General features: G+C 45.6%; 1 protein-coding gene across 1 annotated transcript in view; it reads right to left on the reverse strand.

Moving 5' to 3' along the window:
- Positions 1-6,156: 6,156 nt before the first annotated feature.
- The window catches only part of cd81a (CD81 molecule a), a 33,700-nt gene continuing 13,327 nt past the window's right edge, over positions 6,157-26,529 (reverse strand). The window contains exons 3-8 of the mRNA XM_072465338.1: positions 15,824-15,921; positions 15,674-15,748; positions 15,137-15,259; positions 10,455-10,541; positions 8,140-8,223; positions 6,157-8,065 (exon numbers count right to left, since the gene is read on the reverse strand). Coding sequence (XP_072321439.1) covers positions 8,003-8,065; positions 8,140-8,223; positions 10,455-10,541; positions 15,137-15,259; positions 15,674-15,748; positions 15,824-15,921 — 530 coding nt within the window. The 3' untranslated portion in view covers positions 6,157-8,002. The remainder of the gene's footprint in view (positions 8,066-8,139; positions 8,224-10,454; positions 10,542-15,136; positions 15,260-15,673; positions 15,749-15,823; positions 15,922-26,529) is intronic.

A 26,529-nucleotide genomic window follows, 5' to 3' on the forward strand; every position in this document is an offset into this window, starting at 1 on the left:
GGAGCGCGGTGTAGTGCGGGGTGTGACGTCCAGGGGAGCGGGGTGTGACGTCCAGGGGAGCGGGGTGTGACGTCCAGGGGAGTGGGTGACTTTGTGCCCGGCGCTTCGCTCTCTCCGAAATGGAGCTCAGTTCACAGACGGAGGAGTCCAGTTAGTTTGTAGGCGGGACCTGTGGCTCCGGGGCCGGGTCACAAATCCAACTGCTCACGGACAGAACCATGGATCTATTATAGTATCAGAACCATGGAACTATTATAGTATCAGAACCATGGATCTATTATAGTATCAGAACCATGGAACTATTATAGTATCAGAACCATGGAACTATTATAGTATCAGAACCATGGATCTATTATAGTATCAGAACCATTGAACTGTTATAGTATCAGAACCATGGATCTATTATAGTATCAGAACCATGGAACTATTATAGTATCAGAACCATGGATCTATTATAGTATCAGAACCATTGAACTGTTATAGTATCAGAACCATGGATCTATTATAGTATCAGAACCTAGTATCAGAACCATGGATCTATTATAGTATTAGAACCTAGTATCAGAACCATTGAACTGTTATAGTATCAGAACCATGGATCTATTATAGTATCAGAACCATGGATCTATTATAGTATCAGAACCATTGAACTGTTATAGTATCAGAACCATGGATCTATTATAGTATTAGAACCTAGTATCAGAACCATGGAACTATTATAGTATCAGAACCATGGATCTATTATAGTATCAGAACCATGGAACTATTATAGTATCAGAACCATGGATCTATTATAGTATCAGAACCATGGAACTATTATAGTATCAGAACCATGGATCTATTATAGTATCAGAACCATTGAACTGTTATAGTATCAGAACCATGGATCTATTATAGTATTAGAACCTAGTATCAGAACCATGGAACTATTATAGTATCAGAACCATGGATCTATTATAGTATCAGAACCATTGAACTGTTATAGTATCAGAACCATGGATCTATTATAGTATTAGAACCTAGTATCAGAACCATGGAACTATTATAGTATCAGAACCATGGATCTATTATAGTATCAGAACCATTGAACTGTTATAGTATCAGAACCATGGATCTATTATAGTATCAGAACCTAGTATCAGAACCATGGATCTATTATAGTATTAGAACCTAGTATCAGAACCATTGAACTGTTATAGTATCAGAACCATGGATCTATTATAGTATCAGAACCATGGAACTATTATAGTATCAGAACCATGGATCTATTATAGTATCAGAACCATGGATCTATTATAGTATCAGAACCATGGATCATTGTACTCTTGAACTCGCAGTGTTAACATGAACGTGTTAAAAAATACCTTTCTTACAGTTCATCAGGTGAGGAAAAGTACTTACATCTCAGTCTGGTTAAAAACATGTAGTACTCAAATGTAATGAAGTAAAAGTACTGATACGTAACATACTTGTGTTCAGTACTTTGCTTTCCTCCACTTTAGTGTAAAAACATACTTACTTCAAGTTAAATGCAATAATAGTCCTGATTGTTATATAGCTAACTTGTGGTAAAACACATGTTAATATTGTTTATGTTATTATGTTATTTTCCTGTACTAAACCAGGTATTGAAGGTTTTGTGTCTTTGTCCTTCAAATACCATCGTGATGCCAGTGTTTCCCACAGGTTTTATTTTTAGACTATAGTGGAACAAGCCATCATTGTATCACTTTGTTTTATATAATTCTTTGAGTACCGTATTTTCCGGACTATAAGTTGCACCTTTTTTCATAGTTTTGGCCGGAGTGCAACTTATACTTATATTTATACTTATATACTTATACTCCGGAGCAACTTATATGTGATATTATTTGTTATTTTCACACTAGCAACCGCATTTCATACTCCAGTGCAACTTATAGTCTGGAAAATATGGTAAATGGTTGTTGTTTTTTCCTCTACTTATCCCAAAAAAATTCTGATTGCAACTATAATTTAAAAAAATAATACAATTTGTTCAGCCAGTTTTTAGGCTTTAGGGGGCGACGGTTAGACTGTGGGGGGCCGGGCAACATAATCTCATGTAATGGGGAAACACTGATGCCACTGTAGAAGTCGGTTGAGTATATCACTATATGCGATACACGCGATTATCAATATATCGCTCGTACTATTCTATGATATATCGCCATTTTTTTAAGAAACCCAACACATTTTAACCACATTTTTCTTTGTCAAACCGCGACCTGCGCAAACACAAAATGAAATGCACCCGTTCGAATCATGAAAAACAAGTTCTCTTTCTTTACACAAGCGACACAATTGTAGCGCGGTCACAAAACAAGTCGGGAAATCGCGGCGATATATCGATTCAGCGGCCCACGATATCAATACCGTATCACCACCAAATTTAGTATCACGATATTTCGCCATTTCGTGCGCAGCGACCCGTGTTGCCAGAACTACATCAGCGACACAATATCAAACAAACTTTATATATATCAACACGCGGTTGCGTCACTCGGTTAAATGAAGTAGCGGCGCTGGAGGTCAAACTCAGTCAAACTTCCGAGCGAGTGGAAAGTGCAGGGAAGTGTGTGTGTGTAGCCAAACGGGAGGGACCGAGGAAGGGTTGGGTCAGAGAGGGGGCTGAAACGGGAGAGTGAGTGTGAAGAGCAGGGGTGTGTCAAGAGTGAGGGAGGGTCCGGGGAAACGGGGGTGGAGGACGAGGTGAGGGTGAGAGCGAGGGTGAGGATGAGAGCGAGGGTGAGAGCGAGGGTGAGGATGAGAGCGAGGGTGAGAGCGAGGGTGAGGGCGAGGGTGAGGTGAGGGCGAGGGTGAGGACAAGGGTGAGGACGCGGGTGGGGATGAGGGCGAGGTGAGGATGAGAGCGAGGGTGAGGACAAGGGTGAGGGCGACGATGAGGACGAAGGTGAGGATGAGGGTGAGGGTGAGGACGAGGGTGAGGACGAGGTGAGGGTGAGGACGAGGGTGAGGGCGAGGTGAGGGTGAGGAGGAGGATGAGGACAAGGGTGAGGACGAGGGTGAGGGTGAGGACAAGGGTGAGGACGAGGGTGAGGACAAGGGTGAGGGCGAGGATGAGGACGAAGGTGAGGGTGAGGGCGAGGTGAGGGTGAGGGTGAGGACAAGAGTGAAGACAAGGGTGAGAGCGAGAGTGAGGGAGAATGTGAGGGCGGGGGCGAGAGTGAGGGTGAAGACGAGTGTGAGGGAGAGGGCGAGAGCGAGGACGTGTCTAATCAGGAGCTTCTCTGAGGCTAAAGGCCGCAGAAGGTCGCGACCCCTCCACTTTAAACAATATCTAACACAATGTGACGCAGAAGTGACGATCGTATGCTGTAAACTCAACCAAAAATGTTCTCTCAATCACATTTGGCGTAATTAAAGGCCTAAGCGTATTTACCGCAGCCTCTGAAAAGGGTGTTTGCACAGCCCGTCAACATTAGCGGTGAGATTAAGTTGTAATTAAGTTGGATTTTCTCATTATGAAAGGCCGTGGCTCAGTTTCTGGCAGCGCGTCCGTTTATTAGTACGCTAAATACTTGTTTGAAAGAAAAAAAAAGGGCAAAGGGGATTTTGGATCGTGGGAGGGTTATGGCGAGCTAGTGTTGGAATCCGGTGACTCCGAGTCTATTACTGTCAACTCCAAGTCACAAAATTAGCAGGAGCTTGTGGAAAAGTATAAACTCGAGGAGAATATTGAGGGCAGAACTGAACATCAAATCTGTGCAAAATATGCTTAAATCTAATGTATAGCGGTTTATTTAACATAGCAGCCTATTCTTAGTAACAAGTCGGTGTAATCCTAAATTATGAAGATACTATGAAGATTCCGTTATGTTTGCTTCTATCTGCACTGATACGTTGGCGTTCCTTCTGAAGGTGTCCCGGGACGGTGGTGGGTGTGTGATCATCAAAGGCATTCCTCGCTCCAGATGCTGTCAGAGCTCATCTGGATCCTATTCTCCACAGACAGAAGGACCACGGCGGGTGAAGACCATAAAACGCCAGCGAAGAGGTGAGGAAGCAGGTCCCAGAGATGTGTTCCAAGGACCGTGGCGGGTGAAGACCATAAAACACCAGCGAAGAGGTGAGGAAGCAGGTCCCAGAGATGTGTTCCAAGGACCGTGGCGGGTGAAGACCATAAAACACCAGCGAAGAGGATAGGAAGCAGGTCCCAGAGATGTGTTCCAAGGACCGTGGCGGGTGAAGACCATAAAACACCAGCGAAGAGGTGAGGAAGCAGGTCCCAGAGATGTGTTCCAAGGACCGTGGCGGGTGAAGACCATAAAACACCAGCGAAGAGGTGAGGAAGCAGGTCCCAGAGATGTGTTCCAAGGACCGTGGCGGGTGAAGACCATAAAACGCCATCGAAGAGGTGAGGAAGCAGGTCCCAGAGATGTGTTCCAAGGACGGTGGCGGGTGAAGACCATAAAACACCAGCGAAGAGGTGAGGAAGCAGGTCCCAGAGATGTGTTCCAAGGACCGTGGCGGGTGAAGACCATAAAACACAAGCGAAGAGGTGAGGAAGCAGGTCCCAAAGATGTGTTCCAAGGACCGTGGCGGGCGAAGACCATAAAACACCAGCGAAGAGGTGAGGAAGCAGGTCCAAGAGATGTGTTCCAAGGACCGTGGCGGGTGAAGACCATAAAACACCAGCGAAGAGGTGAGGAAGCAGGTCCCAGAGATGTGTTCCAAGGACCGTGGCGGGTGAAGACCATAAAACGCCAACGAAGAGGTGAGGAAGCAGGTCCCAGAGATGTGTTCCAAGGACCGTGGCGGGTGAAGACCATAAAACACCAGCGAAGAGGTGAGGAAGCAGGTCCCAGAGATGTGTTCCAAGGACCGTGGCGGGTGAAGACCATAAAACGCCAGCGAAGAGGTGAGGAAGCAGGTCCCAGAGATGTGTTCCAAGGACCGTGGCGGGTGAAGACCATAAAACGCCAACGAAGAGGTGAGGAAGCAGGTCCCAGAGATGTGTTCCAAGGACCGTGGCGGGTGAAGACCATAAAACACCAGCGAAGAGGTGAGGAAGCAGGTCCCAGAGATGTGTTCCAAATGATGAAGTCAGCTTTACGCCCCCTTGTGGTACGAAGCAGAAATACAGCAGAAATAGAGAGCAAATATACTGTCATATGCAGCCCTAGAGCGACATCTGGTGGCTGTATCTCAGAATGTAAATACAAAATACTATATACAATGTAATACTACGGTCTTTTAGGTACAGAAAGTTATATAAAATAGTATCAAAGCTCAAGTATGTGAAAATGATCAGATATTTAAGTTTAGCTGAGTTTATATTGACGTGTATGCAGTGTCAGTACGTTATTGTATATTCTAAAACAATATTTAAAGAGAACGTAGTATGTAAATGGATTTTAATTTTTTACCACATTATAACCATGTTCCTGTCTGAGTTGTTTTTTTGATTGAGTCACGAGTCATGCATGTTTGAAGAATCTTGTAGTGTTCTGCATTTGGGGCTGGAGGGCTCAGAATAGAAGTGTTCACCTACCCCCCATCCCCGCCCACTGCTCTGTACTCGCACACGAAAATGTAGCGTAACTTTGTTTGAAGTGGTGAACACAAAGATGAAAGTCTCACTATGAAGAGGCTCATTTATATCATTATTCAAATTTATAATGTGATCACTTGTATTACATATATTATACAGATTTAGATTTTAATACAACAGAAACAATTAAGTAATAGTTGATACATCTTAGTGTATTCGGGCTGAAGTCTTATACACATCATACTTCTGGGCAATCAATCAAAGTCCAGAATAGTTTATCAAATATTAAATGAGCCACAACACATTCACTAAAATGGATTATAATATAAAATCAACATAAAACTATCAAATACATTGCCTCTGTTGACATTATTTTACCTTGAGTCAATTAAGTCAGAGAAGTGTGTAATAACAATTCATCTCTAGTATTTGCCTTGTTCTGATCCACATCTAATTTAATCCAGTTTAAACACAGAATTTTGATCATGAAAATGTATATGCTTTTCTTCTGACTTCACAAATATATACAATGCAAAATAATGATCGTTGTGTGTTACATTTTAATGCAAAATCCCCTTCAAAAAGCACAATTCATCTTTAAAAAAAAGACACACGTCAGTCAATTAAAGTTTGTCCATCTTTATTTGTAAAACACATGAAATCCCTTTATATTCGGGCAATCCAAAGGTCTGGGAGAGAAAGAAGGTGAGATTGTAATGGCAGTAGAACTAGTGCTTCAAATCCAAAACGTACTATGAACTGAAAAATACCGAAAAACATAAAATACAGCATATTTTGAGCTTTCATTGTTTTAGAGAGGTCTTAATCTACCAGTACATTAGAATAAGAGTAATATTATGGATCTCACTGTTGTTCTGTGTAGAAGTTTAGCTTGCGTTGCATAAAAAACTATCATCATTGTGGTAAATAAAGCCGTATGGAGCGTTTTCCTTTGAATTGAAATGTAAATATTGGACACTCTTGGCACTGCCACCACTCTCGCCTTCCTTCACGCAGACTCCTTTAACAACGTACCAGACAAAGATATCACAATACAAAGAGGGAAAAGGCATATAATAAGGTTCTCTACAGCCTTCATGATCATCATTAGTACAATACTTCAGAGCTGTAAATATTACAAGACACTTTTTAACCGTTTTCTCAGTTCAAGAACACGTTAACGAGACAGAGCTTTTATGTGACACACGGAGAGTGGTAAAGGCAGGTTACACGTGACATGGGCCAATGCAGAAAGTCGTTTGGCTCCAGAAAGAAATAACCCACATTTGCGAGTAGTTAGTACAGTATTAGTGACTACACTGCCCTCTACTGGTACAAATATGGCCATAGCTATCATCTGAAAACACACATTACCACAGTCACTTGGATGAAATGACAGATGAGCATGTTTTAGGTTCAATATTTCTCTTGGCAGGTGACAAAATAGTCTGGATTCATTAGTAAAGCTGATGTTGATGGATGAAAACAGTGAAGAGGACAATGTTAGGCTTGTTTGTGATATTAATACGCTGACTATTGATCTTTAGGTCCTTCGCTCCATTTTAACTTCTGAACAGAATCGTGACAGTGGAACAAACCAGTCTATATGCTGCAAATTAGAGATGACGACATTTCATACAATGCCTTTTTAAATTCAAGATTTAGAATAGTACAAATAAAGTACTTTTTTGTATTTGTTGATCGACAAATAGAGAGCAAACGGGACTGGTGAGTTGGAGGCTACATCTTTACACGTCTAAGGATGAACATGAGATCAACAACCGTCAAGTCACAAAAACAAATGAACATCAAAACCCGCATCCCGCCAAAATGAACACTCACTTTGACTTTGGTTCCATAGGTTAAACTACTGACATTCCTTCTTTAGTAGACTACAGTATCCATCATATGGCAACGTGGACAAAGATAATGGTCTTTGGGACGGGGGGAAAGTGCTACACGAGTGCAGCGCTTTCATCCACAGTCTGCTTTTGTTTAGGGAAAGGCGTCCAAGCAGAAGGTTTCGAGGATAAGAATCTACCGAAATACAATATCCATGCTCAGGCAGTCATAAAGCACTGTTAATATATATATTTATATACAGTTTATACAGTGAAAAAAAAAAAAACATCCATAAAACTAAAAGAGTATAAGAGCACGTTTATAGGCATGAAAAACGGTAAAGGACTAGATCACTGAGCGAGTACGGCAGCGATGGACTACTTCCATGAAAGCAAAATATAAAATCTACAAATCAGAGTTAGAATAGCACTGGTCAAATATGCAGAACAGCAATCGTGACGAACATCGGTGTAAAAAAAAAGAAAGACGGAAAACACACAGGATGGCGTTGGCTAAGGCTGATATATAGGAGGGTTACCGCTTATAAAAGACATAAAAGAACTAAACAAACCGCTTGTTTCTGCGGAGTACAAGCAGCGCGGCGGCTTCAGCGCGGCGGCCTGGCATTTAGTAGACGGGGCTGTTGCGGATCCCACAGCACAGCACCATACTGAAGATCATCTCGAAAATCTGAGAGGAACAAGAGCGTTAAAGACGTTTGCTTCGCCCGCACGCCACTCGCAGCTCGCCGTAGCGACACTCACCATGATGATGGCGATGACCAGCGCAGAGATCCCAATCAGGTAGATCTTGTCCGAGAACAGCTCGTTGAGCCGAGTGTGGCAGTTCTGTGAAGGCAAACGAGAAGGTGTTTGTGTCGTTACAGGACAGAGAGGCTCGACACCCACAACTAACTAACTAAAAATAACTTCAAAAATATAGCCGCAAGTGGCGATGATCGGCCCTCGCCACGCCGCAAGAGGAGGGGGCGCTAACGCGCCCCAATTGACCTTTTATTACACCTACTGCTGAATCCGTGACGCTGTCACGTCTTCTCCCCTTTAATTTACATATGAAGGGAAAAGTTTGCGGCTCTAAGTCCGTGACTATTAAAATAAAAAAAATGTATATCTTTTGACGGTCCTCCCCTAAAGATGAGTCTCACCAAATTTCAGGTTAATCGGGCTAACGCCCTTGGAGGAGTTTGTAAAAGTATAAAGTGTCAGCATGTTCAAATTTCAGAGATCTGGCGATTTCCCCATTGGAATAACATGGGAGCTTTCTGTCATTGCTACGCCAAAGCCGTAACAAATATAACAAAATGGAATTTTGTGCCAAATTTCGTAAAATTTTGAAACATTTTACCCTCCATATAAAATTTTATGTCACTCTGTAGGGGGCGCTGTCGCGCCAAATTCATTTATTTCTAATAGGTTTAGGGCAAAGGGTTTAACAACTAATTCAAATTTGACGCAATTCGGACTTTATCTGCGCAAACGCAGCAAATTTAAAATTCGGGAAATTTCCTAAATTGTAGCTACAGTTTGTGGCTTCGCCGCACAGAAACTGACAGGTGTCAAAGTAATTTGGATAACTTTTGATGTCCCACTTCAACATAATTTTCACCAAATTTCAGCTTTTTCTGGCCAACGTCCTCGGAGTTGGTAAAAGTACGACGTTTGGAAAAACTCCAATCATGCTTAGCAAATTTTGATCCAATATGGCCGACATTTGGTTGGGCGGACGGCGTTGCCGTAATAATAATTTTTACTTCTCTAGTCACCATCTACCTCTGCGCCAAATTTCATGATTCTACAATAAGATTTTTTTGGCCATTTTCTATCTCAAGGCATTTTTGGTACATTTGGGGGCGCTGACTTGCCTTTTTTTATTTTAGAAAAAAGAGATAGCCATAATGTAGAGGCACGATTTTTAGAGCTGCACAAATTTTTGTGACTTTTCGTCAATGTTCACTGGGTGAAAAATAGGGGGGTTGGTCCCGAGGAGAAGAAGAAGAAGAAAGAATAATATTTCAATGCGAAAACAATGTTTCCCATTTTTCAAATATCCATCCATCCATCCATCCATTTTCTACCGCTTGTTCCCTTTTGGAGTCGCGGGTGACTGGAGCCTATCCCAGTGACTTCGGGCCTTAGGCGGGGTACACCCTGGACAGTGGCCAACTTGTCGCAGGGTCAACACAGAGACATAGACATTACAGACAGTTCACGCTCACATTCATTCACTAGGGACAATTTAGAGTCACCAATTTTGCCTAAACACATGCATGTCTTTGGACGGTGGGAGGAGCCAGAGAACCTGGAGAGAACCCACGGTAACACGGGGAGAACATGCAGACTCCACCCAGAGAGATCATGTGATGTTGGTCTGGTCCGGGAATCAAACCCATGATCTCCTTCTTGGGAGGCAAGAGCGCTAACCGCCTTTGCCACCGTGCACCCCTTTTCAAATATCATAAACTATACATTTTCAGAAAGCGGTCACGCTTTCCTACCTCATGGTGTGGGTCCCTGGTCACTGGCGGGCCCTCTATACAGTAATAATGTTACATATTTGCATGACCTGCTTATATGCACAGAACGTGCAAGAGATGGGGAACGTATTTGTGAGCTACTTAGAGCAAATGAGTGCTTTATATGGGAATAACGATCGCTTCCTACTACTAATTAGTATGCACGGGGCATGCATGAGTGGAGGAGTGTGTGTTTGGAAGTGGGCGAGCGCTTTGTGCTCGATTTCGTGCGCACTTTCACAGCCGAATAGGCCTCTCTCCAGCTTGTGGCGCTCGGGCCTAATAAAATAATGTATAGGAGGGAATTGGGGAAAACAGCTTGGACATAAACAAATGTACTTTCAGACCACTTTACGTTGAGAATAATGGCACACAGTTTGCTAGCAGCATTTTAGTATGTTGGCATTCCCGTTAGCAAAGGTATATTTACATATTTAACTGAAATGGTGTTTGGGATCATGTTTACTACTGAAAGGGCAGTTGCCAAAATGTTGAAGTGATATTTTGAAGCGTGCGTCGGTGAAAAGGACAAATAAATACACTTACAACGGTGGTAAAAGGACTTGGGCAGATGTCATTTTGTGAGAACACTGCCAACAACTGATCTGTTCCACCTCGACCGCAGCATTGCAGCTGAACACAAAAGAAAACACATCATCACGTTCAGGTTTCAGAGAGAAAATGTACATCACACAGACAATCACAGCCTAAAATATACATACAATAACTTTAATCTAGACCTTAGAGCCGAGGCCCCTGGTTTTCAAACTGCAAAAGGAGGAAGTAGGTTTCATGGCACATTCACATATATAAGATACAGATGAGTGAAACTGAGATGAGAGGGCAAAAGTGCAGTTTTAGGATTCTGTTTATAAAAGTAAAATACATATATATATATATATATATATATATATATATATACATACATATACATATACATTCAAATAATAAAGTGGCTTTTGCAGAATAGTTTCAGGGGGAAATAAAAAACTAAATTTACTAATGTCCCAGAGTAAATCAGTGGAGTATCCCAGCTTTAAGTCAGATATCACATAAGTACTAATATTTATGTACTGTAAAAACATCCATTTCAGTCAAAATGAGACCACCGTGCGCCGTTTGTAGCATGCTAGATGTCGTTAGCTTAACCCTGACGGCAAAAAGTCACTGCAGTGAATATTTAGGATTCTCACTTTGCTTTAAGTGAGTGAACAATACATTTATCCATCCATCCATCCATCCATCTTCTGCCGCTTTATCCGGGGCCGGGTCGCGGGGGCAGCAGTCTGAGCAGGGACTCCCAGACTTCCTTCTCCCCAGACACTTCCTCTAACTCCTCCGGGGGGATCCCGAGGCGTTCCCAGGCCAGCCGAGAGACATAGTCTCTCCAGCGTGTCCTGGGTCTTCCCCGGGGCCTCTTCCCGGTGGGACATGCCTGAAACACCTCCCGAGGGAGGCGCCCAGGAGGCATCCGGAACAGATGCCCGAGCCACCTCAGCTGGCTCCTCTCGACGTGGAGGAGCAGCGGCTCTACTCCGAGCTCCCCCCGTGTGGCCGAGCTCCTCACCTTATCTCTAAGGGAGCGCCCAGCCACCTGGCGGAGGAAACTCATTTCGACCGCTTGTATCCGCGATCTTGTTCTTTCGGTCACTACCCAAAGCTCATGACCATAGGTGAGGGTAGGAACGTAGACCGACCGGTAAATAGAGAGCTTTGCCTTTCGGCTCAGCTCCCTCTTTACCACAACGGTCCGATGCAGCGACTGCATCACTGCAGCCGCTGCACCGATCCGCCTGTCGATCTCACGCTCCATCCTTCCCTCACTCGTGAACAAGACCCCGAGATACTTGAACTCCTCCACTTGGGGCAAGGACACCCCACCCACCTGGAGAGGGCAAGCCACCTTTTTCCGGTCGAGAACCATGGCCTCGGATTTGGAGGTGCTGATTCTCATCCCAGCCGCTTCACACTCGGCTGCAAACCGTCCCAGTGCATGTTGCAGGTCCGGGTTTGATGGAGCCATCAGGACAACATCGTCTGCAAACAGCAGAGATGAGATCGTGTGGTCCCCAAACCGGACACCCTCCGACCCCTGACTGCGCCTAGAAATTCTGTCCATAAAAATTATGAACAGAACCGGTGACAAAGGGCAGCCCTGGCGGAGTCCAACATGCACTGGGAACAGGTCTGACTTACTGCCGGCAATGCGAACACAGCTCCTGCTCCGGTCATACAGGGACCGGACAGCCCTGAGCAAAGGGCCCCGGACCCCGTACTCCCGGAGCACCCCCCAAAGGACACCCCGAGGGACACGGTCAAAAGCCTTCTCCAGATCCACAAAGCACATGTGGACTGGTTGGGCAAACTCCCATGAACCCTCGAGCACCCGATGGAGGGTATAGAGCTGGTCCAGTGTTCCACGACCGGGACGAAAACCACTCTGCTCCTCCTGAATCCGAGGTTCGACTATCGGTCGGATTCTCCTCTCCAGTACCTTGGAATAGACCTTACCCGGGAGGCTGAGGAGTGTGATCCCTCTGTAGTTGGAACACACCCTCCGGTCCCCCTTCTTGAACAGAGGGACCACAACCCCGGTCTGCCAGTCCAGAGGCACGGTCCCCGAACGCCACGCGATGTTGCAGAGACGTGTCAACCAAGACAGTCCTACAACATCCAGATACTTTGGTACTCAGGGCGGATCTCATCCACCCCCGGAGCCCTGCCACCGAGGAGTTTGCGGACAACCTCAGTGACTTCAGCTTGGGTGATGGATGAGCCAGCCTCCGAGTCCCCGGTCTCTACTTCCTCTTCAGAAGACGTGACTGAGGGATTAAGGAGATCCTCAAAGTATTCCTTCCACCGTCCGACGACATCCCCAGTTGAGGTCAGCAGGCCTCCACCCGCACCGTAAACGGTGTTTGTGAGACACTGCTTCCCCTTTCTGAGGCGCCGGACGGTTTGCCAGAATTTCTTTGGTGCCGACCGATAGTCCTCCTCCATGGCCTCCCCGAACTCCTCCCAGGCCCGGGTTTTTGCCTCTGCGACAGCGCGAGCCGCGGCTCGCTTGGCCTGCCGATACCCGTCGATGACCTCCGGAGACCTACAAGCCAGAGTGGCCTGATAGGCCTCCTTCTTTAGTCTGACGGCATCCCTTACTTCCGGTGTCCACCACCGGGTTCGGGGGTTGCCGCCACGACAGGCACCGGAGACCTTGCGACCACAGCTCCGAGCAGCCGCATCAACAATGGAGGCGGAGAACATGGTCCACTCGGACTCAATGTCCCCAGCCTCCCCCGGGACATGGGAGAAGCTCTCCCGGAGGTGCGAGTTGAATACCCTACTGACAGAGGGCTCCACTAGACGTTCCCAACAGACCCTCACAATGCGCTTGGGTCTGCCAAGTCTGTCCGGCTTCCTCCTCCGCCAGCGGATCCAACTCACCACCAGGTGGTGATCGGTTGACAACTCTGCCCCTCTCTTCACCCGAGTGTCCAAGACACGCGGCCGGAGGTCTGATGACACGACAACTAAGTCGATCATTGACCTCCGGCCTAGGGTGTCCTGGTGCCACGTGCACTGATGGACACCCTTGTGCTTGAACATGGTGTTCGTTATGGACAATCCGTGGCTAGCACAGAAGTCCAATAACTGAACACCGCTCGGGTTCAGATCGGGGAAGCCGTTCTTCCCGATCACCCCTCTCCAGGTGTCACTGTCATTGCCCACGTGGGCGTTGAAGTCCCCCAGTAGAACAACGGAGTCCCCGGTCGGTGCACTGTCCAGTACCCCTCCCAAGGACTCCAAGAAGGCCGGGTACTCTGCACTGCTGTTCGGCCCGTAGGCCGCCACAACAGTGAGAGACCTGTCCCCCACCCGAAGGCGGAGGGACGCGACCCTCTCGTTCACCGGGGTAAACTCCAACACGTGGCGGCTGAGCTGAGGGGCTATCAGCAAGCCCACACCAGCCCGCCGCCTCTCCCCGCGGGCAACACCAGAGAAGTGGAGCGTCCAGCCCCTCTCGAGGAGATGGGTTCCAGAGCCCAAACTGTGCGTGGAGGTGAGGCCGACTATATCTAGTCGGTATCGCTCAACCTCCCGCACAAGCTCAGGCTCTTTCCCCCCCAGCGAGGTGACATTCCATGTCCCCAGAGTTAGTCTCTGTGTCTGGAGATCTGGTCGCCGAGGCCCCTGCCGTCGACTGCCACCCAGACAATACATTTAAACTGTTTAAAATGAATCCAACAGCCAAAAACTAGAATGAGTTCATTATTATTACAGATTAAATCTCTAGTTGCACATTTCCATCAGACTTTGCATGTCGGGAGTTTAAATGATTATTATATGTTTAAGTCGAACGCCTTCTGCAGATGTGACACTAAAGATGTTCAGGTGTTTTACAGACTTTACGCCACGATATTCTCCAGGAAATGACAGCGATTAAATCTCCAAACTCAAAGTGGATTGTTGTTGTTGTTGTTTATTCTTCTGTGTCTAAGTTGTAGAAGAACCTCATCTGTCTGAGCGCATCAGTGTTACTCATGCTCCACTTCCCAACTAATGCACCCACCTCCACCCGCGCCTTGCCCCCTGCCCCGCGCCTTGCCCCCTGCCCCGTCCCCGTGCCTTGCCCCCTGCCCCGTGCCGCGTCCCCTGCCCCGTGCCGCGTCCCCTGCCCCGTGCCTTGCCCCCTGCCCCGTGCCTTGCCCCCTGCCCCGTGCCGCGTCCCCTGCCCCGTGCCGCGTCCCCTGCCCCGTGCCGCGTCCCCTGCACCGTGCCGCGTCCCCTGCACCGTGCCGCGTCCCCTGCACCGTGCCGCGTCCCCTGCCCCGTGCCGCGTCCCCTGCCCCGTGCCATGTCCCCTGCCCCGTGCCATGTCCCCTGCCCCGTGCCATGTCCCCTGCCCCGTGCCATGTCCCCTGCCCTGTGCCATGTCCCCTGCCCCGAGCTTCCTACTTACTCTGTAGAACGCTCCAACCACACAGAAGGATCTACTCGTCGCCATAAATAACCTTCATGTATAATGTGAGGAAGATAAACATTGTATTATGTGTAAACTTTGCATTTAGCACCCTCTAAAGGTGAAAGTGAAGAACTGCAGGTCATCTGTATTTGGGTCACACCTGCTGCACTGGTCAAGCCCTCAGCTGTCACAACGCTCTCAAATTTGACAAGTGATTGTGTCCATCTGTGACGCGGGCGTGTTATTCGGAGGGAGAACGTGGTCGTACCGTTTCGTGGAAGACCTTGAGCACGGTGGCGAGGCCGGCCTTCTTATCATCACTGCCCAGGAAGTCCGGTTTGGACGCCTGGTTGTAAATCGAGTCGTAGAACTTTATCATCTCACTCGACACCTAAAACAGGGACAAAAAAACTTTAGTAAATGTGTAAAACTTTATGCTTTTTGTTATTATTTGGCACTCAAGACGACCCGGACTAATGACGGTGACAGATAAAACAGCCACAGTGTTATAGTCGATACAATCTACAGTAAAAAGTCTGTTTGTCACATTCACTTTATCATTCAGAAAGTTTAATATAATAAAGCTGGTGACATGTTTGTAACGTATTCGACACTGGTAATGACGTAAAAATTCAGGATTTGTTGCGCTTTGGTCATGAATAAACGTCCATTTGTGATGTTTCTTCTCACAATAATCACACTTTGGCACCAATAAAACTACTTGTGGAAACGTAAGCACATTCCTAATCATATTTTCCCCATTATCGACGGTTGTAGAAATAAAAAGATCATTTCAGAGTCTCACCGTTTCCTTGTTCATGTAGCCCCAGATTCCAGCGGCGACCTCGCAGGCGAACAGAATGACCAGGCAGGCGAAGAACTGCGGCGCAGAAACAAACAATTACCTTTTTGCTGATTGAGTAATAAAAAAAGAGGAAACTAGCACAGTACTCACAGTTCCCAACAGACACTGCGACTCCTGGATGGCGCCGTAGCAACCGAGGAAGCCAACCACCATCATAACGGCGCCGACGGCAATCAGAATGTGGACGCCTACACGCAAATACAGAAAGAAAAACTCATAAGTGTATCACAAAATGCATTAAAACTTACAGTATAGAAGGATTTGTAATGTCTCGTGAGCACAGACTGCAGTGGCACTAGTTGACCAGAAGGGGGTGCAAGTTGCTTACGTCTGAACAGAGTGACTCATGGTCCAGATATTTTCATTGCAACTTTGCCAGTGTTAAACTATAAACGGCTTCATTATTCAAAAGACGGGACACGATTGTGAAAATGTGTTACTTTTACTTTCATGAGAGTGAAAGTAAAGGTCAAAGGTCAGGGTTTAGCTCAGGACGAGTTGCAAAGAAACGAGTTGATTCAAAGCAAGTGGACGGTACATTTTTCACACAATACACAGTAGTAATGCCCGTAAATCATGAAGAAAATAGTTGGCTTTGGTTTTTAGTGCCAATAAAATCTCCTTTTGACTTCCTGTGGCGTCTGGATTAGAGAAGCCTAAAAGGAAAGTCAATTGTTTGGTTTAAACGGTCCCTACTGCTGCTCTGAACGGTCCCTACTGCTGCTCTGAACGGTCCCTACTGCTGCTCTGAACGGTCCCTACTGCTGCTCTGAACAGTCACTACTACAGCTCTGAACGGTCACTACTACAGCTCTGAACGGTCACTACTACAGCTCTGAACAGTCACTACTACAGCTCTGAACAGTCACTACTACAGCTCTGAACAGTCACTACTACAGCTCTGAACGGTCACTACTACAGCTCTGAACAGTCACTACTACAGCTCTGAACAGTCACTACTACAGCTCTGAACAGTCACTACTACAGCTCTGAACAGTCACTACTACAGCTCTGAACAGTCACTACTACAGCTCTGAACAGTCACTACTACAGCTCTGAACGGTCACTACTACAGCTCTGAACAGTCACTACTACAGCTCTGAACGGTCACTACTACAGCTCTGAACGGTCACTACTACAGCTCTGAACAGTCACTACTACAGCTCTGAACAGTCACTACTACAGCTCTGAACAGTCACTACTACAGCTCTGAACAGTCACTACTACAGCTCTGAACGGTCACTACTACAGCTCTGAACAGTCACTACTACAGCTCTGAACGGTCACTACTACAGCTCTGAACAGTCACTACTACAGCTCTGAACAGTCACTACTACAGCTCTGAACAGTCACTACTACAGCTCTGAACAGTCACTACTACAGCTCTGAACAGTCACTACTACAGCTCTGAACGGTCACTACCTAATGCCCAGCACCTAAACCCATCATGAATCAGTGCGAGTTCAGCCACTGCAGCTCAGTGAGTCTGCACTTCTGGAGATTCTGAGCCAAACAACAGCCTGTGCATGTCCACGTCCTGAGGAGGAGGACAAGAGCCTGTGCACGTCCACGTCCTGAGGAGGAGGACAAGAGCCTGTGCACGTCCACGTCCTGAGGAGGAGGACAAGAGCCTGTGCACGTCCACGTCCTGAGGAGGAGGACAAGAGCCTGTGCACGTCCACGTCCTGAGGAGGAGGACAAGAGCCTGTGCACGTCCACGTCCTGAGGAGGAGGACAAGAGCCTGTGCACGTCCACGTCCTGAGGAGGAGGACAAGAGCCTGTGCACGTCCACGTCCTGAGGAGGAGGACAAGAGCCTGTGCACGTCCACGTCCTGAGGAGGACAGGAGCCTGTGCATGTCCACGTCCTGAGGAGGAGGACAAGAGCCTGTGCACGTCCACGTCCTGAGGAGGACAGGAGCCTGTGCATGTCCACGTCCTGAGGAGGAGGACAAGAGCCTGTGCATGTCCACGTCCTGAGGAGGAGGACAAGAGCCTGTGCATGTCCACGTCCTGAGAAGGAGGACAAGAGCCTGTGCACGTCCACGTCCTGAGGAGGACAGGAGCCTGTTCATGTCCACGTCCTGAGAAGGAGGACAAGAGCCTGTGCACGTCCACGTCCTGAGGAGGACAGGAGCCTGTTCATGTCCACGTCCTGAGGAGGAGGACAGGAGCCTGTGCACGTCCACGTCCTGAGGAGGAGAACGAGGGGGAGGACTCTGATGTGTCCTCAGATGCAGGTAAAGGCACTGCCTGATGACCCAGGTTCATTTGTGTGTAAAGCCTTTTTAGAATCAGGGTTCAAATGTTGGAAAACAAGAGATATGAACTGCATAAATATGACACGAGGGGGTAGGTGTTAGGGTAGGGGACACGTGAGTATGAAATACAGCAGAAAATGAAGCAAAAAGATGACACTTTTACAAACATTTCATGCACAATTCTGAAACCTTAACTAAAAGGTTTGTTATATTTAAGATTTAATATCAAAGACAGTAATTTACAGCATAATACAATTTCAGTCAAGCTATTTTGTTAATTATAATTTTTTCCTCCAGCCATTATAATTGTTCACATTTGCAGCTTTAGAACGGTTTAAAAAAAGGCCAGAACGAGAGCTTTTCTCACAAGTAAAGTTACTGGAATGACACTTATTTGTATGCAAAGATGATGCACGTAGGCTAGATTAAAAGGCTTTACCAAAATCTATGCAATTACCACAAAAACAAACCTAAATCTTGTCATTATGAAACATCTTTGCAGCAGACAGTCGGGAACCGGAGTGACATCATCGTGGCACCGGGGCCTTCTCCCCGTGGCAGAGGAGCTCTTTGTGTCCCGCCCCGCATCATCAGTCCTGCTCGTCAGTCCAGACATAATCAGATTCAGAACCACTAACTGGGATAGACCCTCCCCCCGCCCCGCCAGCCACAGGGGCCGCTTCGCTCTCACACTGAAGGCTCATTTCTAAATCGATAGCTTGGCGACCGACCAAGCGCCCGCGCCATCTCGTAGTCTGACGGCCTCTCGTTTGAATAACCGCAGTCTGAATCCCTGGCACTGCTCCACAAACGCCACCCGTTTGTCCTTTTCCGTGGAGCGGTCGGGCCCATTACAAGTCGGGCCCTCAATCATTTTATTTATTTGAATGCTTTTCCTGTCCGACTTGATACGATCTTCTCGTGGATCCTCGCTCGTTACAGACGCTGTCACGCCCGGACTAATCAGCTCTGTGCGACGCCCATTGTTTGACATTAACCGTATCTGCTAATTACAGTAGGAAAAGAAAAAGTGTTGAAATACATCTTTGGCTCATCTATAAGAATATCAAAATATAGAATATACTTATTGAAAAAGCAGCTGCATAACATTTCCCATTCATACAATTTGCATTTCTAGCATTACTTTTGACATACTATTCTATTATAAATACTTTTTTGCACTAAATAATGTGTAAAAAAAATGTAAATATAAATATAATACAGTATATATTATTATTTCTTCTACCACTATTTCTATTACCACTATTTCTTCTACTACTACCACTACTATTACGCAAGCGTTCACAAAATAGTTTGAAAAGGCCAAAGTGATTGAGCCGTCAATCCCCAGCCACTAATTACTACAGTACAGAAAGTATTGAGATGAAGTTAATTCACCAGTATATACAGTACGTCCACTACTTCATCCAGATGTGTTCAGTTCCACGCGTCATCCGAGAATTGTTTATGACACAATGAAAGCGCAACAGTCACCTGCTTCCTGTCTCACATTTATCTTATTTTTAATGCATTACAGACGTGGCGGTTCTAAAATTGGAGGTCGTTCAGAGGAAAGAGCCAATGCAGATAGAATTCCACATTTAAATAATCTGTCCTAGTCCAAAGTTGAACTCGGCGCTGTGAATCTGAAGCTCACTTCCTGCTTATGAAATAAGTTGTCATTTGTCAACTCGAAACAATCACCATTAATAATTCTTCACCGATCACAACTACTTCTACAGCAGCTACAGAAACTCATCTCACTTAATATTTAAGCCCTGTGCCAAGAGGATAAAACACACGGCCTGTAATCAAAGTGGTTGTGTCGGCATCTTTCCAAGTAATAAATGACAATAGGGTTTTTAGAGTAATGGCTTCCCTATGCTGCTGCTGCTGCTGCTGCTGCTGCTGCTGCTGCTGCTGCTGCTGCTGCTGCTGCTGCTTAGCAGTATAAAAAGGCCAAAAGCTTAGAATGTACTACCTAGAACGCATGTTTATGAAAGGAATATCTTAACTTTTAAAATGGTCTGCTTTTTATCCAGAACAGAACATCAATATCTACTGTATTTTCCGGACTATAAGTCGCATTGGAGTATAAGTCGCACCAGCCAAAAAACGCATAATAGAGAAGAAAAAAAACAGATAGAAGTCGCACCGGAGTATGAAATGCAGTTGCAAGTGTGAAAATAACAAATAATATCACATATAAGTCGCTCCGGAGTACAAGTATATAAGTATAAATGTAAGTAGTCGCACCTCGGCCAAAACTGTGAAAAAAAGGTGCCACATATAGTCTGGAAAATACGGTATATACTTCCACATAGGCGTACTGCCATTGTAATGCGTGTAATATTCTCTTGTAACCGACAGAATATTTTATTGTCATCCCGAGTCAAGTGGCGGTGTAATGACTTCCTGTGGGCGTCGACCGCTCGTCTGAAGGCAGGAGATGCGTTTGGCAGTGGCTGAATTACCTGCTCTCCGGCTCTACAAAAGCCCATTAAACGGCCGTGTAAGGCTTATGGTTACACATTATGTGGGAAAAGTGCTTTGGAGCTCAAACACGGAGCGCGGGGCCTGAGTGCAGCTGTTCTTCTCATTAGCCCTGCACTCGTCTGAAACACGAGGCATCGCACGCCCGGAGAGGCCCGGGACGCACAACAGGACGTACAACACGAAGAGCACCCCGCCAGGTCCACCGCGCTCCCATCAAAACACGCCATCACTCCTCAAACGTAAACGTAATCCCCCGCGTCTGAACCCAATATCCTATCGATCGGCCACGCCCAGAGTCCGCAGTCGAATGCTATTACAGCGTGGACTGTATTTGTGTTGCGTGGGTTAAATTAGATTGTCCTTTACTGCAAATAATGCCAAGACAACGCTTAGTCAAGGCTCGGTGAATTAGAAGAGTTTCAACTTCCTCTGATAGTAACGCAACGAAATGCAGATGTCAAAGAAAAGAGGAACTGAACTTTACTTTTTCTAAATATTGTCATTTTCTGGTTTCAAGGTGCTTTTCCGACAGCGACGCATATGGAATCCTTCAAACACTCGTGAAACGCCGGCCCGCCGTAGTAATTAATCATCATTTCATTAAAAACATGGCAAAGTGAGCAAACGTTTCAACAGTCGAAGCTAAACCCAACCAAACTCACTGCACTCAGAACAATGGATTCGGGAGGGAAACCTTGCCCCGTGCGGCGGGCGAAAAACATGCGCCGGGTAATTGTATGTGCGCGGTCGAGGGAGGAGGAGGGGTGAAGTCGCCTCCATATTGAAAAGTTCCTGGCAGCAGGGGATGGAGAGAAGAGGAGGAGGAGAAGGAGGAGGAGGGGCGGAGACAAAAGGAAGGGCGAACAAGAGGAAAATGAAAAAGGAGAAGTAGCGAGACGCGCTAACGCTAACCACGACCAGATGGGGAAGTGCGGGCGAGCGACGGTGGAAAAGAAACCGAGCCCGGAGAGGGAAACTTTCACAGATGGAGGAGGAGAAAGGGAGGAGGAAGGGAGGAGGACAAGGGGAGGGAGGAGGACAAGGGGAGGGCCAGTGAAGAATTTTTTCCAACACCAAACTAGGCTTTTTCTTCTCCCTTCGGGAATGAGAGGAAGGCTTTATGTAATGTTTAGGACGTGATCGCCCTGGAGAGAAAAAAGTCCCTCAGTAGTTTCCTCCCTTTGAGCGGAGAGAAGGCGTCTTTACGGACCAAACCGCAGCCATGCCCCGCTACAAGACAACAAAACACCAAACAACCACTGCATTTCAGCGACACAGAAACCCTGGGCCCTTTAACGCTCTCGTGTCGCAATTCCACCTTCGTCCGAGCTCCTCGCGAAGCTCGAAACGCGGCCCGTCGAGCTCGAACGAGGGGAAAGTCGTGCGTTTTTTAAGGCTCGTGGTGAAAAAAGGCTGTGCGTACGGATGTCGCCATGTCGAGTTTTAGCGTGGCGGTTACTGTGAGAAAAAGCGTCGCGTTCTAACGATTATTTGTGATTGTTGAGACAGTGACATTTTTACTTTTCTGTCGTTCTCAGTCTGACGTGTCACTGTTTCTCAAGTTTGCGACCGGCTTCACAGAAATGAACGTTCTGAATGACAAAATAACGTTAAATGTGACGAAAACAGCCAGATATATTAAGTTATTTAGATGCAAGTCTATTCTCTGGGCGACAGATTGAACTAAAAATAAGTAATTTAGCTTCTGAAATTGTCAAGATTATCGTATTTTCCAGAGTAAAAAAAAAGTCGCACCAGCCAAAAAATTCTAAATCGAGAAGAAAAACCCATATATAAGTCGCACTGGAGTATAAGTCGCGTTTTTGGGGGAAATGTATTTCATAAAATCCAAGACCAAGAACAGACTTTTCATCTTGAAATGCAGTTTAAAATAATAACAGATGAGAGAACATGGTGAATAGGTGTATGTATGCTAACACTAACACCTTCAGCTACATGAGGCACAGACAGAACTGTGGTAAGTGTCTGGTATGTTAACGTAACATATGAACAGTTATTCAGATAACTATAGCATAAAGAACATGCTAACAAGTTTACCAAAGCATCAGTTTTACCCCAAATCACTAAATCCATTGAATTCTTCTTCCTCTGTGTCACTTCTAAACAACTCCACAAACTCCAGAGGAAGAGGAAGTGCAGATTCTTCTTCTGTGTTGCTTAGAGCCTAGAGCGCCCTCTTGTGGTTGTCAGTGTGAAAATAACGAATGATATCAAATATAAGTCGCTCTGGAGTATAAATTGCACCCCGGGCAAAACTATGAAAAAAGGTGCGACTTATAATCCGGAAAATACGGTATTATTTTTTGGTTCACACAGTTACATTGCGACCCAAATAATCACATCCGTAGTCACAAGTCGCCGGTGTTCTCGCTGGCGTTTTTGACTCCGGTCGATAGCCGTGAGCGGAGATGTGGGAGGGACACGCATAACTCAAATGTGTCGGAAATTCTTTTGACCAAAATGTAGAGGCGTTTGGGCAGCAAGAAATATGTAAGCCTTTTGTTTTGGAGAGCGAACACATTCACAACGAGGGTTTCCAGGGAATGAAAAGTCACGATAAACAGACTAAAAATGTCCAGAAATAAAACAAACGGTGCAATTATCCCTAACTTACAACAAAGAATTCCACAAGAAGAAGAAAAGTAAATTACCATCTGCAACATTTGGAAAAAGCACGACTGAAATCTAAACTTTGAGCATGTTTTGAGGCAAACTTGCACTTTTCAATAGAGGCCAAAATATGAATCAAAAAGAAAGTACTGTTACGATGGGTGCGTTTTGAAAATGTTGACATCACAACTTCTTTACATTAATTAATTTCAGTCCCAACACGGCTAGATTAGTGTAATTATTGCGGTCCAGCCCTAAAGTTCATGTTGTGGTCAGAGCGTTACAGAAGGACACATGGTACTACTCATAAAGGATTAGCGGCTTTTATAAATTCAGGAAGTTTTTAGGTTTGAGCTGCACGTCAAGCCGCTGTCGCCGCTGATGTATAGGCTCTTAAAGCGTCACCTCGTTATCCGCAGCTCGTTAATAATGGATATTTCCTTTTGTGGTAATCGATACGGCCTCGCTAAAGGATGTCCATTTGTGGAGAGCATTAATACTGACGCGGCTTCATCGTTACACATCATAACGCTTCCGTCACAATCTGTCAATCTGAAAAGGAAAAGCTGACACGTACACGAATATCGATCTGACCGTATTTTTCATGGAAATAAACGGTCGTTGAGTATTATGTTTTGTCCAGTATATTTCAGACTTTTCTCCCTTTTTAAATTCAGGCCATATTAACTACGGTTCTAATTTTGACTGTATTTGGTGTATTTGTACCTGTTGTACATATAAATCAGTTTTACACCAATCGAGCAGGTATTTGTAGAGAAAAAAAAAAAAGTTAAGTTTAAAGAGAATTTATAAAAATAACAACTTTTTTGACTCTAAAAATTAAAGGCGGTATGGACGATTTTTCGGCGATTTGAGAACGCAGGCGGAAGTGCGCATGCCCCTCCCCCGTGCGGACTGATACAACACACACGTGCGTTTGTTTATTAGCGCAACGGAGCGCATCGCATCTCTCGTCTCCTGTAGATTTCTGTCCACTTCTGCGTCAGCTCGAACTGTCTTTCTCCGTCTTCATTTTGCCCCGTACACTGAGGGAACTATTTTATGATAGATCCATGCGCTTAGGCACGCGGAAACGTGGGGACGAGCCTGACGCGGCTGCAGGTGAGCGATAGGTGCGTTTTATGATTGATACGTGGCAGGACAAATGATTTATCCACGCCACGAGGAAATATGATAAAAAATTTGCTGAAAAAAAATCGTCCATACCACCTTTAATTCAACAAAATAAAGTCGCTCTCATTGATATTTCTATTTCTCAAATAAAATAATTGTGACATTAGATGAGTTTTGGCCCAATGTTTTCTGGGTAATTTCCTAGTGTGATGACAAAAAGGAAGTGAAATTACAAACCTAAAAAAATTTGCTATTCTCTGATGACATTTCCATATTTTTTTAGCAAAATTATTAATATATTTAACTGTATTTTAGTTGAACGAGTCGTCCGACCTGTAGGTGGCGCTTTGACTAAACTAAATCCAACTGTGTGGTCTGATACTGGCGTGGGGTATTTCCAGGTGTATATTTTCACTTTCCTGCAGTTTCCCTTTTACAAGACACAAGTTTAATGTTTTCTTTCCACCCACTAAGCGCAAAGTAAAGCGGAGGCTTTCGTTTTGATGCTCGTCCGAGGCAGCAAGGCATTTTGTGGAAACTATGACCTACAGTACGCCGTAAAAGAGTACCGTATTGTCCGCACTATAAAGCGCACTTAAAAGCATTTAATTTTCTCCAAAAACAACAGCGCGCTTTATAATCCAGTGCGACTTATATATGGGTGAATTCTAGAAGCGATTTTGTGTGGTTTTGTTTCGCTTGATGCGCCTTATAGTGCAAAAAATACGGTAAACGGGATTGGATGGCATTCTTCAAAATTACTTCAGAGTAGAACTTTTGATTTGACTTGTGTTTTGACTTCCTCGATGACAATTTGTGGGCGCCGGGAACGGATCTGGAGTTTGGAATACTGTATTTCCCGGACTATAAGCAGCACCTTTTTTTGTAGTTTTGACTGGGGTGCGACTTGTATGTGATATTATTCGTTATTTTTACACTGGCAAGCGCATTTCACACGTTGATTATTTTCACACCGACAACCACAAGAGGGCGCTCTAGGCTCTAAGTGACGCAGAAGAAGAATCTGCACTTCCTCTACCTCTGGAGTTGTTTAGAAGTGACACAGAGGAAGAAGAATTCAATGGATTTAGTGATTTGGGGTAATACTGATGCTTTGGTAAACTTGTTAGCATGTTCTTTATGCTATAGTTATCTGAATAACTGTTCATATGTTACGTTAACATACCAGACACTTACCACAGTTCTGTCTGTGCGTCATGTAGCTGAAGGTGTTAGCGTTAGCATACGTACACCTATTCACCATGTTCTCTCATCTGTTATTATTAGGCCCGAGCCCCAGCAGGGGGAGGGCCTATTGCTCCCGCAACGCTGCCGAAGGCAGCGTTGCAACTGTCTGACCAAACATGCGGGCGCAGCCCGCATGTTTGGTACCCCGTCGCCCCTGGCAAGTACAGTGAACTAGCCCATGCCGAAGGCATGGATCATGCATACTTACTCCTGCTATGACAGAAATAGTCAACAATTAGTGAATGGGCGTAGCCCATTCACTAATTGTTGACAACAGCAGCGCGAAGCGCTGCATTCCTCCAAAAACCCTCCTGGCATCGTCCCGTATGCGAGAATCCATGCCGCAGGCATGGGCCATGCTTGTATCTGCTCAAATCAATGGGAGTCTATGGGGAGTGGGCGGGGCATCCCGACGGAATAGGGAGTGACGAGCGCGTAAGCGCTCGTAATGATAATTCCACCCCATGGCGGCATCGGGAAGGCTTAGAGCTTTCAAACGATGTATCATTTGTTGTTATAGTAAAAACGGCTATATTGTTTTTGCTAAAAATATTATTATTATTATTATTTTTCTTGTTCTTCTTCAGCGCTTTGATCTCTAATTTGACCCCCTGAACATGCTCAAAAACTCACCAAACTTTGCCCAAAATTCAGAATCGGTGAAAAATTTTATTTTTTCTGGGCCATTTTTTTTTTCGTTAAAAAATGGCGCGACAGCGCCACCGACAAAAGTCAAAATACATTGCGCCTATGGGAGACGCCCCGAGGTCAACTTTGGCGTAAAGCTACGAAATTCGGGACACGCATTCCTCTCGTGAGGATAAACAAAAAAAAACATTGTGGCCACGCCCCCAAACTTACCCTATGGCCGCCATCTTCCTTTGAAAATGAAAACAAGCTGAGTTAGCCATTTTGTTTACGTCAAACTTTGACGAACTCCTCCTAGGGCGTTTTGCCCACCGACTTCAAAATCGGCGTACGTCCTCTGGACAAGTGGGGCATCTAAAGTTATTAAATTTTTTGAGAT

This window comes from Eucyclogobius newberryi, unplaced genomic scaffold, assembly GCF_026437365.1.
Source record: "Eucyclogobius newberryi isolate DKJ021-1_F unplaced genomic scaffold, fEucNew1.0.hap1 SCAF_5, whole genome shotgun sequence".
Lineage (NCBI taxonomy): Eukaryota > Metazoa > Chordata > Actinopteri > Gobiiformes > Gobiidae > Eucyclogobius > Eucyclogobius newberryi.